Source organism: Dryobates pubescens, chromosome 40 (genome assembly GCF_014839835.1).
Source record: "Dryobates pubescens isolate bDryPub1 chromosome 40, bDryPub1.pri, whole genome shotgun sequence".
Lineage (NCBI taxonomy): Eukaryota > Metazoa > Chordata > Aves > Piciformes > Picidae > Dryobates > Dryobates pubescens.
In genome coordinates, this window is record NC_071651.1 from 2,092,129 (window position 1) to 2,103,057 (window position 10,929).

Sequence of the window (10,929 nt, forward strand, 5' to 3'; positions counted from 1 at the left end):
TCAGGGGAGACCTTCTTGCTCTCTGCAACTCCCTGCAGGGAGGTTGGAGCCAGGTGGGGGTTGGGCTCTTCTGCCAGGCCCCCAGCAGCAGAACAAGAGGACACAGCCTCAAGCTGTGCCAGGGGAGGTTTAGGCTGGAGGGGAGGAGAAAGTTCTTCCCAGAGAGATTTGCCCTTGGGCTGTGCTGCCCAGGGGGGTGGTGGAGTCCTCATCCCTGGAGATATTTAGGAGGAGCCTGGATGAGGCCCTTGGTGCCATGGCTGAGTTGATTAGGTGGTGCTGGATGATAGGTTGGACTTGGTGATCTTGAAGGTCTCTTCCAACCTGGTCCCCTTCCCTTCCCTTCCCTTCCCTTCCCTTCCCTTCCCTTCCCTTCCCTTCCCTTCCCCTTCCCTTCCCCTTCCCTTCCCCTTCCCTTCCCCTTCCCTTCCCCTCCCCTCCCCTCCCCTCCCCTCCCCTCCCCTCCCCTCCCCTCCCCTCCCCTCCCCTCCCCTCCCCTCCCTTTGTGGGGCTGCAGCACATCAGAGAAGCCCAAAGAGGGAGACTCAGACCGCGGAGAAGGGAGAGTCTGACTCCGAGGGTGGTGAGACCCTGGCCCAGGCTGCCCAGGCCGGGGGGGGTGCCCCAGGTGAGGCTGAGAGTTTGGGGCTCTGGGCGGGGATGTCCCTGCTGAGAGCGGGGGGCTTGGGCTGGAGGAGCTTCCCAGGTCCCTCCCCAGCCCAAGCAGCCTGCGGGGTGCGCCCAGAAGCAGAGGCTGCCAGCCCCTGCCCCGGGCTCTCCCTGGCACTTGTTGAGCTGGGAGGGGACAGTGGCCGCCCGGCAGGAGCTGTGCCCAGCAGGGCCAGCCCCGGAACCAAGGCCGCAGCCCCTCTGCCCACCCCCCAGCCGAGCTCCTCGCTGAGCAGAGCTCTGCAGCCCTTCTCCGATCGATTCCGCTCCGAGACAAATCGCGGCCGCAGCCGGCGCCCTCCCCCGGCATGCAAATGTATGCAAATGAGAGGGGCGTGCGCTTCAAGATTCCTCAGCAGAGGAGCAGAGCTCTGCCGCAGCGCCAAGCAGCAGCTGCCCTGCTCCAAGGGCTCGGGGTCGGTCCGGGGGTGAGGAGGTGGCCGGCGCCGGGCTGGCACCGCGCTGGCACCGCGGCTCCGAGCTCTGCCAGCTGCGGAGCTCAGCTCCCGCGGGGTCCCAGCTGCCACCTGGCACTGAAGAGCTTCTTGGGTCGGTCCGGAGAGGCTGGGCTGGGCCGGGGGATGGAACCTGCCCTGCCGGGGGGGAGGTTTCGCTTCCTGCTCGCCTGGCGGGGGCGCAGGTTTGTGCCCGCTCGGGAGAGGGTGCGGTGGGAGCAGGATGCTGCCGGAGGTTGCCTCGGGATGGAAGGGACCCTCCAAGGGCAGCTCCTCCAAGCCCCCTGCAGGGGACAGGGACACCTCCAAGGCGATGAAGTCGCTCAAGGGCACATCCAGGCTGACCTTGGATGTCTGCAGGGATGGAGCCTCTGGCACAGCCCTGGGCAGCCTGTGCCAGGCTCTCACCACCCTCATGGGGAAGAACTTCCTCTGATGTCCAACCTGAACCTAACCTGCTGCAGTTTCAAACCATTGCTGCTCCTCCTGGCACCCCCAGCCCTTGTCCCAGGTCCCTCCCCAGCTCCCCTGGAGCTTCTTCAGCTCCTGAACTGCAGCTCCAAGCTCTCCCTGCAGCCTTCTCCTCTCCAGGCTGCACAGCCCCAACCCTCCCAGCCTGCCCCCACAGCAGAGGCTCTGCAGCCTCTCAGCATCTCCATGGCCTCCTCTGGAGCCTCCCCAGCAGCTCCAGCTCCTCCTGCTGTTGAGGGCCCCACAGCTGCCCCCAGCCCTGCAGGGGAGGTCTCCCCAGGGCAGAGCAAGGGGCAGGATCCTCTCTCCAGCTCTGGCCACACTGCTTTGGCTGCAGCCCAGGCTGCCCTTGGCCTCCTGTGCTGCCAGTGCCCAGTGCTGGCTCCTGCCCAGCTGCTCCCCACCCCCAGCACCCCCAAGGCCTTCCCTGCAGGGCTGCTCTGGACCTCAGCACCCCCAGCCTGGATGGATGCCGAGGGCTGGCCTGGCCTGGCTGCAGGATCCTGCACTTGGCCTTACTGCCCCCCAGGAGGATCTCCTCAGCCACCCCTGCAGCCTGCCCAGGTGCCCCTGGATGGTTCCCATCCTATCCTTCAGCCTTCCCAACCTCTCCACTCAGCTTGGTGTCCCCTGCAGGCTTGCTGAGGGTGCCTCAGCCTCTGTTTCACTGACACAAGGACTGTCCCAGGCAGGCTGCAGGACCTTGGCCTTGCTGCTGCTCCCCTGAGCTCCCTCCCCTGTGATGAGCTCCAAAGCAGCTGTGAGGGGAGGGATCCAATCCTGCAGGGGACAGGGTGGGAGAACCTTTCCAGTGGACAGGGAGGGGGACAAGGGGAAAATGATTTAGCTTCATCAAGACAAGAGCCAAGAACTGAGAGGCTGCCTTGGAAGTTTTAGCCTTTCCCCCTCCCTCCCCCTTTCTTTTACTCCTTTTTATTTTCCCCTCCTTTTTTTCTCATTTTTTCATTTTCTTTCTCTTTTTCCTCCTTCCCCCTCTCCCTTTCTACCTTTTTCCCCCATTTTCCCCTCCTTTCTCTTCCTTTCTTTTTTCCTCCTTTCTTTTCCTTTCTCTTTTTCCTCCTTTCTTCCCTCCTTTTTATTCCATTCCTTCCTTTCCCTCCTTCCTTCCTTTCCCTCCTTCCTTCCTTTCCTTCCTTCCTTCCTTTCCTTCCTTCCTGCCTTTCCTTCCTTCCTGCCTTTCCTTCCTTCCTTTTCTTCTTCCCTTCCTTTTTTTCCTTTTTTCCTCCTCTTTTTCTCCTTCTTTTTCTCCTTCTCTTTTTCCTCTTTCCCCCTCCTTCCTCTTTCCCCCTCCTTCCTCTTTCCCCCTCCTTCCTCTTTTCCCCTCCTTCCTCTTTCCCCCTCCTTCCTCTTTCCCCCTCCTTCCTTTTTTCCCCTCCTTCCTCTTTCCCCCTCCTTCCTCTTTCCCCCTCCTTCCTCTTTCCCCCTCCTTCCTCTTTCCCCCTCCTTCCTCTTTCCCCCTCCTTCCTCTTTCCCCCTCCTTCCTCTTTCCCCCTCCTTCCTCTTTCCCCCTCCTTCCTCTTTTCCCCTCCTTCCTCTTTTCCCCTCCTTCCTCTTTCCCCCTCCTTCCTTTTTTCCCCTCCTTCCTCTTTCCTCCTCCTTCCTCTTTCCCCCTCCTTCCTCTTTCCCCCTCCTTCCTCTTTCCCCCTCCTTCCTTTTTCCCCCTCCTTCCTTTTTCCCCCTCCTTCCTTTTTTCCCCTCCTTCCTTTTTTCCCCTCCTTCCTTTTTTCCCCTCCTTCCTTTTTCCCCCTCCTTCCTCTTTCCCCCTCCTTCCTCTTTCCCCCTCCTTCCTTTTTTCCCCTCCTTCCTCTTTCCTCCTCCTTCCTTTTTTCCCCTCCTTCCTTTTTTCCCCTCCTTCCTCTTTCCTCCTCCTTCCTCTTTCCCCCTCCTTCCTCTTTCCCCCTCCTTCCTTTTTTCCCCTCCTTCCTTTTTTCCCCTCCTTCCTTTTTTCCCCTCCTTCCTTTTTTCCCCTCCTTCCTTTTTTCCCCTCCTTCCTTTTTTCCCCTCCTTCCTTTTTTCCCCTCCTTCCTTTTTTCCCCTCCTTCCTCTTTCCCCCTCCTTCCTTTTTTCCTCCCCTCCTTCCTTTCCTTCCCCTGCCGGGAGGCGCTGGAGTCTTCGAGCTGCCGAAGCCAGCGCACTCCGGGGGCGATCCTGCCGCTTCCTTTCCCCTCAGCGATCCCCAGGCAGCTGTGACCGAGCCTGGCGCCGGCCTGCAGAGCCCCAGGCTCGCACCTGCGGCGCCGATCAGCTCTGCACCCAGCGGCATCCTTCTCTTCCTTCCTTTCAGCCACTCGGCGGCAGGGCTGAAGCTGCATCTCAGCTCCCCTCGTGGTCCAACGACAATCCCAACCCCTCCCAGCTGGGTCCCAGCACTGAGCACCAGAGGTGTCCCCTGCCCACCCACTCCACCAGGACCCCCAGCAGCTGGTGGGATGTGCAGAGCCTCTGCTGCTCTCTCCTCTCTTGGAAGCCCCCAAAGCAAACCTCCTGCTCATCTCCTGAGGAGGACCACACCGCCTCCAGCTCTGGGACCCCCAGCACAGGGAGGACCTGGAAGTGTCAGAGAGGGACTGGAGGAGGTCACCAAGATGAGCAGAGGGGTGGAGAAACCTCCCCTGTGGAGAGCTGGGGCTGTGCAGCCTGGAGAAGAGAAGACTCCAGGGAGAGCTTAGAGCAGCTTCCAGCAGCAAACCTCCTCCTCACCTCCTGAGCCAGAGGCACCTGAGCTGCCTCCACCCCCCCAGGAGAGCCCTGCAGCCTCCAGCTCCCCCCTGGCACCAAGCAAGGACAAGCTGCAGGCAGACTCCAAAACTGGGCTGGGGGAGATCCCTGCAGCACTGCCCCCAGCCCTGGGACCCCCAGCCCTGGGACCCCCAGCACAGGGAGGAGCTGCAGCTGCTGGGGAGGCTCCAGAGGAGGCCACAGAGAGGAGCAGAGGCTGCAGAGCCTCCCCTGAGGGGCCAGGCTGGGAGGGTTGGGGCTGTGCAGCCTGCAGAGGAGAAGGCTGCAGGGAGAGCTCAAAGCAGCTGCCAGCAGCTGAAGAGGCTCCAGGGGAGCTGGGGAGGGAGCTGGGACCAGGGCTGGGGGTGGCAGGGTGAGGGAGGATGGATTGGGGCTGGGAGAGGAAAGGTTGAGAGGGGAGAGGAGGAAGAAATCCTTCAGAGGGAGGCTGGGGAGAGCCTGGCACAGGCTGCCCAGGGAGGCTGTGGCTGCCTGGGGGTGCTGAGGGCCAGGCTGGATGAGGCCCTGGAGCAGCCTGGGCTGGGGGGAGGGGTCCCTGGGCATGGCAGGGGCTGGAGCTGGCTGAGCCCTGAGCTCCCTCCCAGCCCAACCTGGGATTTCATGAAATAAATAAGAAGTGGAAAAGGAGGAGGGGGACAGGGGAGGGATGGGCTGGGGCCAGGGAGGGTGCCAGGGGCTGCAGGCACTCAGCTTGGGCACCACATGGGTGCCAGGGTGGAGGTCAGGGATCCACCAGCTCCTCTTTGAGCCCAAGCCCAGAGCAGCTCTGAGAGTGGGGGCTAAAGACCGCCCCCCCCTCGGGCTCTTTGAATAGACCAGACTAGAATAAACCAGGCTGGAAGAGACCTCTGAGGTCACCAAGTCCAACCTCCCCCCAGCACCATCTGAGCAACTCAGCCATGGCACCAAGGGCCTCATCCAGGCTCCTCCTGAACACCTCCAGGGGTGAGGACTCCACCACCCCCCTGGGCAGCACAGCCCAAGGGCAAATCTCTCTCTCTGGGGAGAATTCCCTCCTCCCCTCCAGCCTGAACCTCCCCTGGCACAGCTTGAGGCTGTGTCCTCTTGTTCTGCTGCTGGGGGCCTGGCAGAAGAGCCCAACCCCCACCTGGCTACAGCCTCCCTGCAGGGAGTTGCAGAGAGCAAGAAGGTCTCCCCTGAGCCTCCTCTGCTCCAGGCTAAGCAACCCCAGCTCCCTCAGCCTCTCCTCACAGGGCTGTGCCCCAGCCCCCTCCCCAGCCCTGTGCCCCAGACCCCTCCCCAGCTTTGTTGCCCTTCTCTGGACCCCTTCCAGCAGCTCAACCTCTTTCCTACCCTGAGGAGCCCAGAGCTGGACACAGGACTCCAGGGGTGGCCTCAGCAGTGCTGAGCACAGGGCAGGATCAGCTCCCTGCTCCTGCTGGCCACACTGCTCCTGACCCAGCCCAGGCTGCCCTTGGCCTTCTTGGCCCCCTGGGCACACTGCTGCCTCCTGTTCAGCTGCTCTCCCCCACTCCCCCCAGCTCCCTCTCTGCCTGGCTGCTCTCAGCCCCTCTGCCCCCAGCCTGCAGCACTGCCTGGGGTTGCTGTGGCCAAAGTGCAGCCCCTGGCCCTGGGCCCTGCTCAGTGCCATCCTGTTGGGCTCTGCCCAGCCTGGCAAAGGTCTCTCTGCAGAGCTCTGCTCCCCTCTCCCAGCTCCACTCCTGCCCCCAGCTTGGTGCCCTCTGCAAGCTCCCTGCTGATGGACTCCATCCCCTCCTGCAGATCATCAATGAAGATATTGATCAGGCTGGGGCCCAGCACTGCTCCCTGGGGGGGGCACCCCTGGTGCCAGGCTGCCAGCTGCCTGTGGCACCATTCACCACCACCCTCTGGGCTCAGCCCCCAGCCAGGGCAGGGCTGGACAGGACCCTGGAGGCAGGGCAGGATTCGGCCTCCCCCCTCCTGCACCTTCTGCTGGGGGGCTGTGGAGATGGAGCCCCCCCCGCCCTGAATGACTCCTCCCTGCCCCCCCCCAGGGCCTGCCCCCCCCCCCCCCAGGGCCTGCCCCCCCCCTCCCCAGGGCCTGCCCCCCCCCCCCCTGGGCCTGCCCCCCTCCCCAGGGCCTGCCCCCCCCCCCCCCGGGCCTGCCCCCCTCCCCAGGGCCTGCCCCCCCTGCAGCCTCTGGAAGCATTTTGGGGTTGATTATTCCCAACAAAGGTTCAAGCCCCAGAGGCTGCCTGGAGGGAAGGGGGGGGGGGGCTGGGAAGGGGAAGAAATGAGCTCCCCCCGTGCTGCCCTGGGGGGGGGGGGGGGGGTGTGTCTCTCATTAATGTGATGGTTAATTGGTGGTGATTATTAATTAGAGCTGGGGGGGCTCCTGCTTGGTGGAGTTGGGGATCTGGGGAGGCCCTGAGTTGAAAGGGAGGGGATGGGGGAGTGGGGCTGGGGGCTGGGGGGGCTCTGAGTGAAGCAGGGAGGTGCTGAGCCCACCCAGAGCTGGGCTCAGGAGGACTTGGGGGGGGGCTGCAGAACCAGAGGCTTCCCCAGGCACCAAAGTGGGGGCACAGCTGCAAGGGGGACCCCAAAGCTGGGGGGGGGGGAGGCGGGGTGCTGAAAATAGAAGTGGGGGGCTGGGGGCTTGGGGAGGATCAGAGCTGCTCTGGGATGCAGCTTGAGGGAGGCTGGGATGGGGGGAGGGGGCTGGGGGGAGGTGGGGGGGGAGGCTGTGGGGTTTGGAGGGTGCTGGCACTTTGGGGGTCGAGGTTTGACGGGGGGGTCTCAGACTGGGCACGTTGGGGAATGGGGGGGATATGAGTTGGGGGGGGTCCGGGGGGGCTCTGGCTGAGGGGAGGGGGGGGACAGAGAGTTGGTGTGAGTTGGGGGGGGGGATCCTGGGGGGCTCTGGCTGAGGGGGGGGCGGGCAGAGAGTTGGGGGGGAGGGGGGTGTCCTGGGGGGCTCTGGCTGGGGGGGGGGGGGTCAGAGAGTTGGTGTTGGGGGGGGGGTCCTGGGGGGCTCTGGCTGGGGTTGGGGGGGGGTGGGCAGAGAATTGGGTTCCAGGCTCCTGTCCCTTGGGTGCCCGGGGTGGGGAGTTGAGGACTCTGCACTCCTGGGGAAGCTCCAGGTTGGGGGGGGGGGGTGGATGGGGGAGGGGGGAGGCATGGTGGGGAGGGGGCTCCCAGCTTGGGAGGGGCTCAGGGTTGGGGGCACTGTGGAGGTCTCCAGGGCTGTGCTCCTCTTCCAGGGGGCTCCAAGCCGGCTGTGCCTCCAGCCGGGGGGGGGGGGGGTTGGGGGGGGGCCCTGGGGTGAGTCTAGGGGGAGCTGCAGGCTCGGGGTGCGCGTGTCTGGGGGGGGTCTGGGATTTGGGGGGGGTGGATCTGGTGCTGGGGAGCCACAAGCCTTGGAGCTCTGACGCTGGGGGTCAGGGCTGGAGGGGGCTTTGGCTCCAGGGTCTGTGGATGCTGTGGTCTGGGGGCTTGGGGCTGCAGGGGGCTCTGGGTCAGGTATCAAGGCGGGGGGGGGGGGGGGGGGTCTGGGGTCTGGGAGAGGTATTTGTGCTCTCTGTGGTCTGGGGGCGTCTCTGGCTCTGGGGGGGGGGGGGGGGTGGTCCCTGGCTGGGGAGAGTCTGCAGCCCAGAGGGTCCTTGGCTGGGGCAGAGGTCTCATGGCCAGGGGGGGCTCTGGTTCCCAGGGGCACTCTCTGCTCTGGAGGGGTCTCTGCTTAGGGGGTCTCTGGCTCTGGAGGGGTCTCTGGCTCCAGGGGGGGCTCTGATCAGGGTGTCCTTGGCTCCGGGGGTCTCTTTCCTTTCCAGGGGAGGGTCTCTGGCTCTCCAGGGGTCTCCCTTCTGGGGAAGGGGGGAGGGGGCAGTGGAGGGTGTCTCTGGCTCCGGGGGTCCTCGGTCCTTGCTCTTTCTTGGCTCCGGTGGTCTCCCCCCTCTGGGAGGGTGGCTCTGGCTCTGGGGGTCGCTGGTCCTGAGCCTCTCTGCTCCGGTGGTCTCTCTGCTCTGGGGGTCTCTCTCCCTTCTGGGAGGGGGTCCCTGGTCCTCCTGAGGTTCACTCTCCCCTCTGGGGGTCTCTCCCCCCTCCGGGAAGGTTCTCTGGCTCTGGGGGTCCCTGGCCCTCAGGCTCTGCTCCAGTGCTCTGGGGGCCCCTGGTCCTGAGGCTATCTTTTGGCTCCGGGGGTCTCTGGTCCTCAGGCTCTCCCTTGGCTCCAGGGGCCTCTCTCCCCTCCAGCAGGGTCCTCAGGCTCTCTGTTCTGGTGGTCTCTCTGCTCTAGGGGTCTCTGAGCTCCGGGGGTCCCCGGTCCCGAGACTCTCACTGGGCTCTGGGGGTCTCTGAGCTCCGGGGGTCCCCGGTCCCGAGTCTCTCACTGGGCTCTAGGGGTCTCTGAGCTCCGGGGGTCCCCGGTCCCGAGTCTCTCTCTGGGCTCTGGGGGTCTCTGGGCTCCGGGGGTCCCCGGTCCCGAGTCTCACTCTGGGCTCTGGGGGTCTCTGGGCTCCGGGGGTCCCCCGTCCCGAGTCTCTCTCTGGGCTCTGGGGGTCTCTGGGTTCCGGGGGTCCCCGGTCCCGAGACTCTCACTGGGCTCTGGGGGTCTCTGAGGCTCCGGGGGGTCCCCGGTCCCGAGTCTCCTCACTGGGCTCTAGGGGGTCTTCTGAGATCCCGGGGGTCCCCGGGTCCCGAGTCCTCTCTCTGGGCTCTGGGGGGTCTCTGGGCTTCCGGGGTGTCCCCGGTCCCGAGTCTCACTCTGGGCTCTGGGGGTCTCTGGGGCTCCGGGGGTCCCCCCGTCCCGAGTACTCTCTCCTGGGCTCTGCGGGGGGCTCTTGGGGTTACCCGGGGGTCCCGGTCCCGGAGGTCCTCTGGGCTCTGGGGTCATCTGGGCTCCGGGGGTCCCCGGTCCCGAGTCTCTGGGCTCTGGGGGTCTCTGTGCTCCGGGGGTCCCCGGTCCGGAGTCTCTCTCTGGGCTCTGGGGGTCTCTGGGCTCCGGGGGTCCCCGGTCCCGAGTCTCTGGGCTCTGGGGGTCTCTATGCTCCGGGGGTCCCCGGTCCCGAGTCTCTCACTGGGCTCTGGGGGTCTCTGAGCTCCGGGGGTCCCCGGTCCCGAGTCTCTCTCTGGGCTCTGGGGGTCTCTGTGCTCCGGGGGTCCCCGGTCCCGAGTCTCTGGGCTCTGGGGGTCTCTGTGCTCCGGGGGTCCCCGGTCCCGAGTCTCTGGGCTCTGGGGGTCTCTGTGCTCCGGGGGTCCCCGGTCCCGAGTCTCTGGACTCTGGGGGTCTCTGGGCTCCGGGGGTCCCCAGTCCCGAGTCTCTGGGCTCTGGGGGTCTCTGGGCTCCGGGGGTCCCCGGTCCCGAGTCTCTCTCTGGGCTCTGGGGGTCTCTGGGCTCCGGGGGTCCCCGGTCCCGAGTCTCTGGGGGTCTCTGTGCTCCGGGGGTCGCCGGTCCCGAGTCTCTCTCTGGGCTCTGGGGGTCTCTGGGCTCCGGGGGTCCCCGGTCCCGAGTCTCTGGGCTCTGGGGGTCTCTGTGCTCCGGGGGTCCCCGGTCCCGAGTCTCTGGGCTCCGGGGGTCCCCGGTCCCGAGTCTCTGGGCTCTGGGGGTCTCTGGGCTCCGGGGGTCCCCGGTCCCGAGTCTCTGGGCTCTGGGAGTCTCTGGGCTCCGGGGGTCCCCGGTCCCGAGTTTCTGGGCTCTGGGGATCTCTGGGCTCCGGGGGTCCCCGGTCCCGAGTCTCTCTCTGGGCTCTGGGGGTCTCTGGGCTCCGGGGGTCCCCGGTCCCGAGTCTCTCTCTGGGCTCTGGGGGTCTCTGGGCTCCGGGGGTCCCCGGTCCCGAGTCTCTGGGGGTCTCTGTGCTCTGGGGGTCGCCGGTCCCGAGTCTCTCTCTGGGCTCTGGGGGTCTCTGGGCTCCGGGGGTCCCCGGTCCCGAGTCTCTCTCTGGGCTCTGGGGGTCTCTGGGTTCCGGGGGTCCCCGGTCCCGAGTCTCTGGGCTCTGGGGGTCTCTGGGTTCCGGGGGTCCCCGGTCCCGAGTCTCTGGGCTCTGGGGGTCTCTGTGCTCCGGGGGTCCCCGGTCCCGAGTCTCTGGGCTCTGGGGGTCTCTGTGCTCCGGGGGTCCCCGGTCCCGAGTCTCTCTCTGGGCTCTGGGGGTCTCTGGGCTCCGGGGGTCCCCGGTCCCGAGTCTCTGGGCTCTGGGGGTCTCTGTGCTCCGGGGGTCCCCGGTCCCGAGTCTCTCCGCGGGCTCCCGGTGTCCTTCGGGCCGGCTCCCGGGGCGCCCCCTGGCGGCGCTGGGTGTCGCTGCGGCCCCGCGGATGCGGCAGAGGCCCTGGCGCATAAATTATGTTCATGACGCAGCAGCTAAAAAATCCCCCCCGGAGCAGGCGGCGAAGCCCCTCCCGGAGCCCTGCGGCCGCAGCCCACCCCCCACTTTGCCCTCCCTAGGCAAAGAGCCCCCAGCGCCGGCCGCCCGCCCCCCACCCCGCGCCCCCCGCCTCGCTCCCCGCCGGGCTGGCCGCTCGGGGGGTCCCGGCGCCGCTCGCCGCCTCCCCCCGGCCCCGCTCCCCTCCCCCTTTGTGCCGCCGCCGCTGTGAGATGAATTTTTAATCGCTGCCGGCACCGGGCGGGCTCGGAGCGGCGCGG

The 10,929-nt window shown here is 66.3% G+C and overlaps 1 protein-coding gene across 1 annotated transcript; it reads right to left on the bottom strand.

The window, feature by feature from the left end:
• Nucleotides 1–9,182: 9,182 nt before the first annotated feature.
• LOC128899110 (proline-rich protein 2-like) lies at nucleotides 9,183–10,637 on the bottom strand. Its single transcript, XM_054177351.1, has one exon. The coding sequence runs from the start codon at nucleotides 10,635–10,637 to the stop codon at nucleotides 9,183–9,185; it is 1,455 nt and encodes a 484-aa protein (XP_054033326.1).
• Nucleotides 10,638–10,929: the final 292 nt, after the last annotated feature.

What these genes read in the sequence shown, in the direction of transcription:
- LOC128899110 (XM_054177351.1), bottom strand. Translation starts at nt 10,637, where the DNA reads ATGAACATAATTTATGCGCCAGGGCCTCTGCCGCATCCGCGGGGCCGC.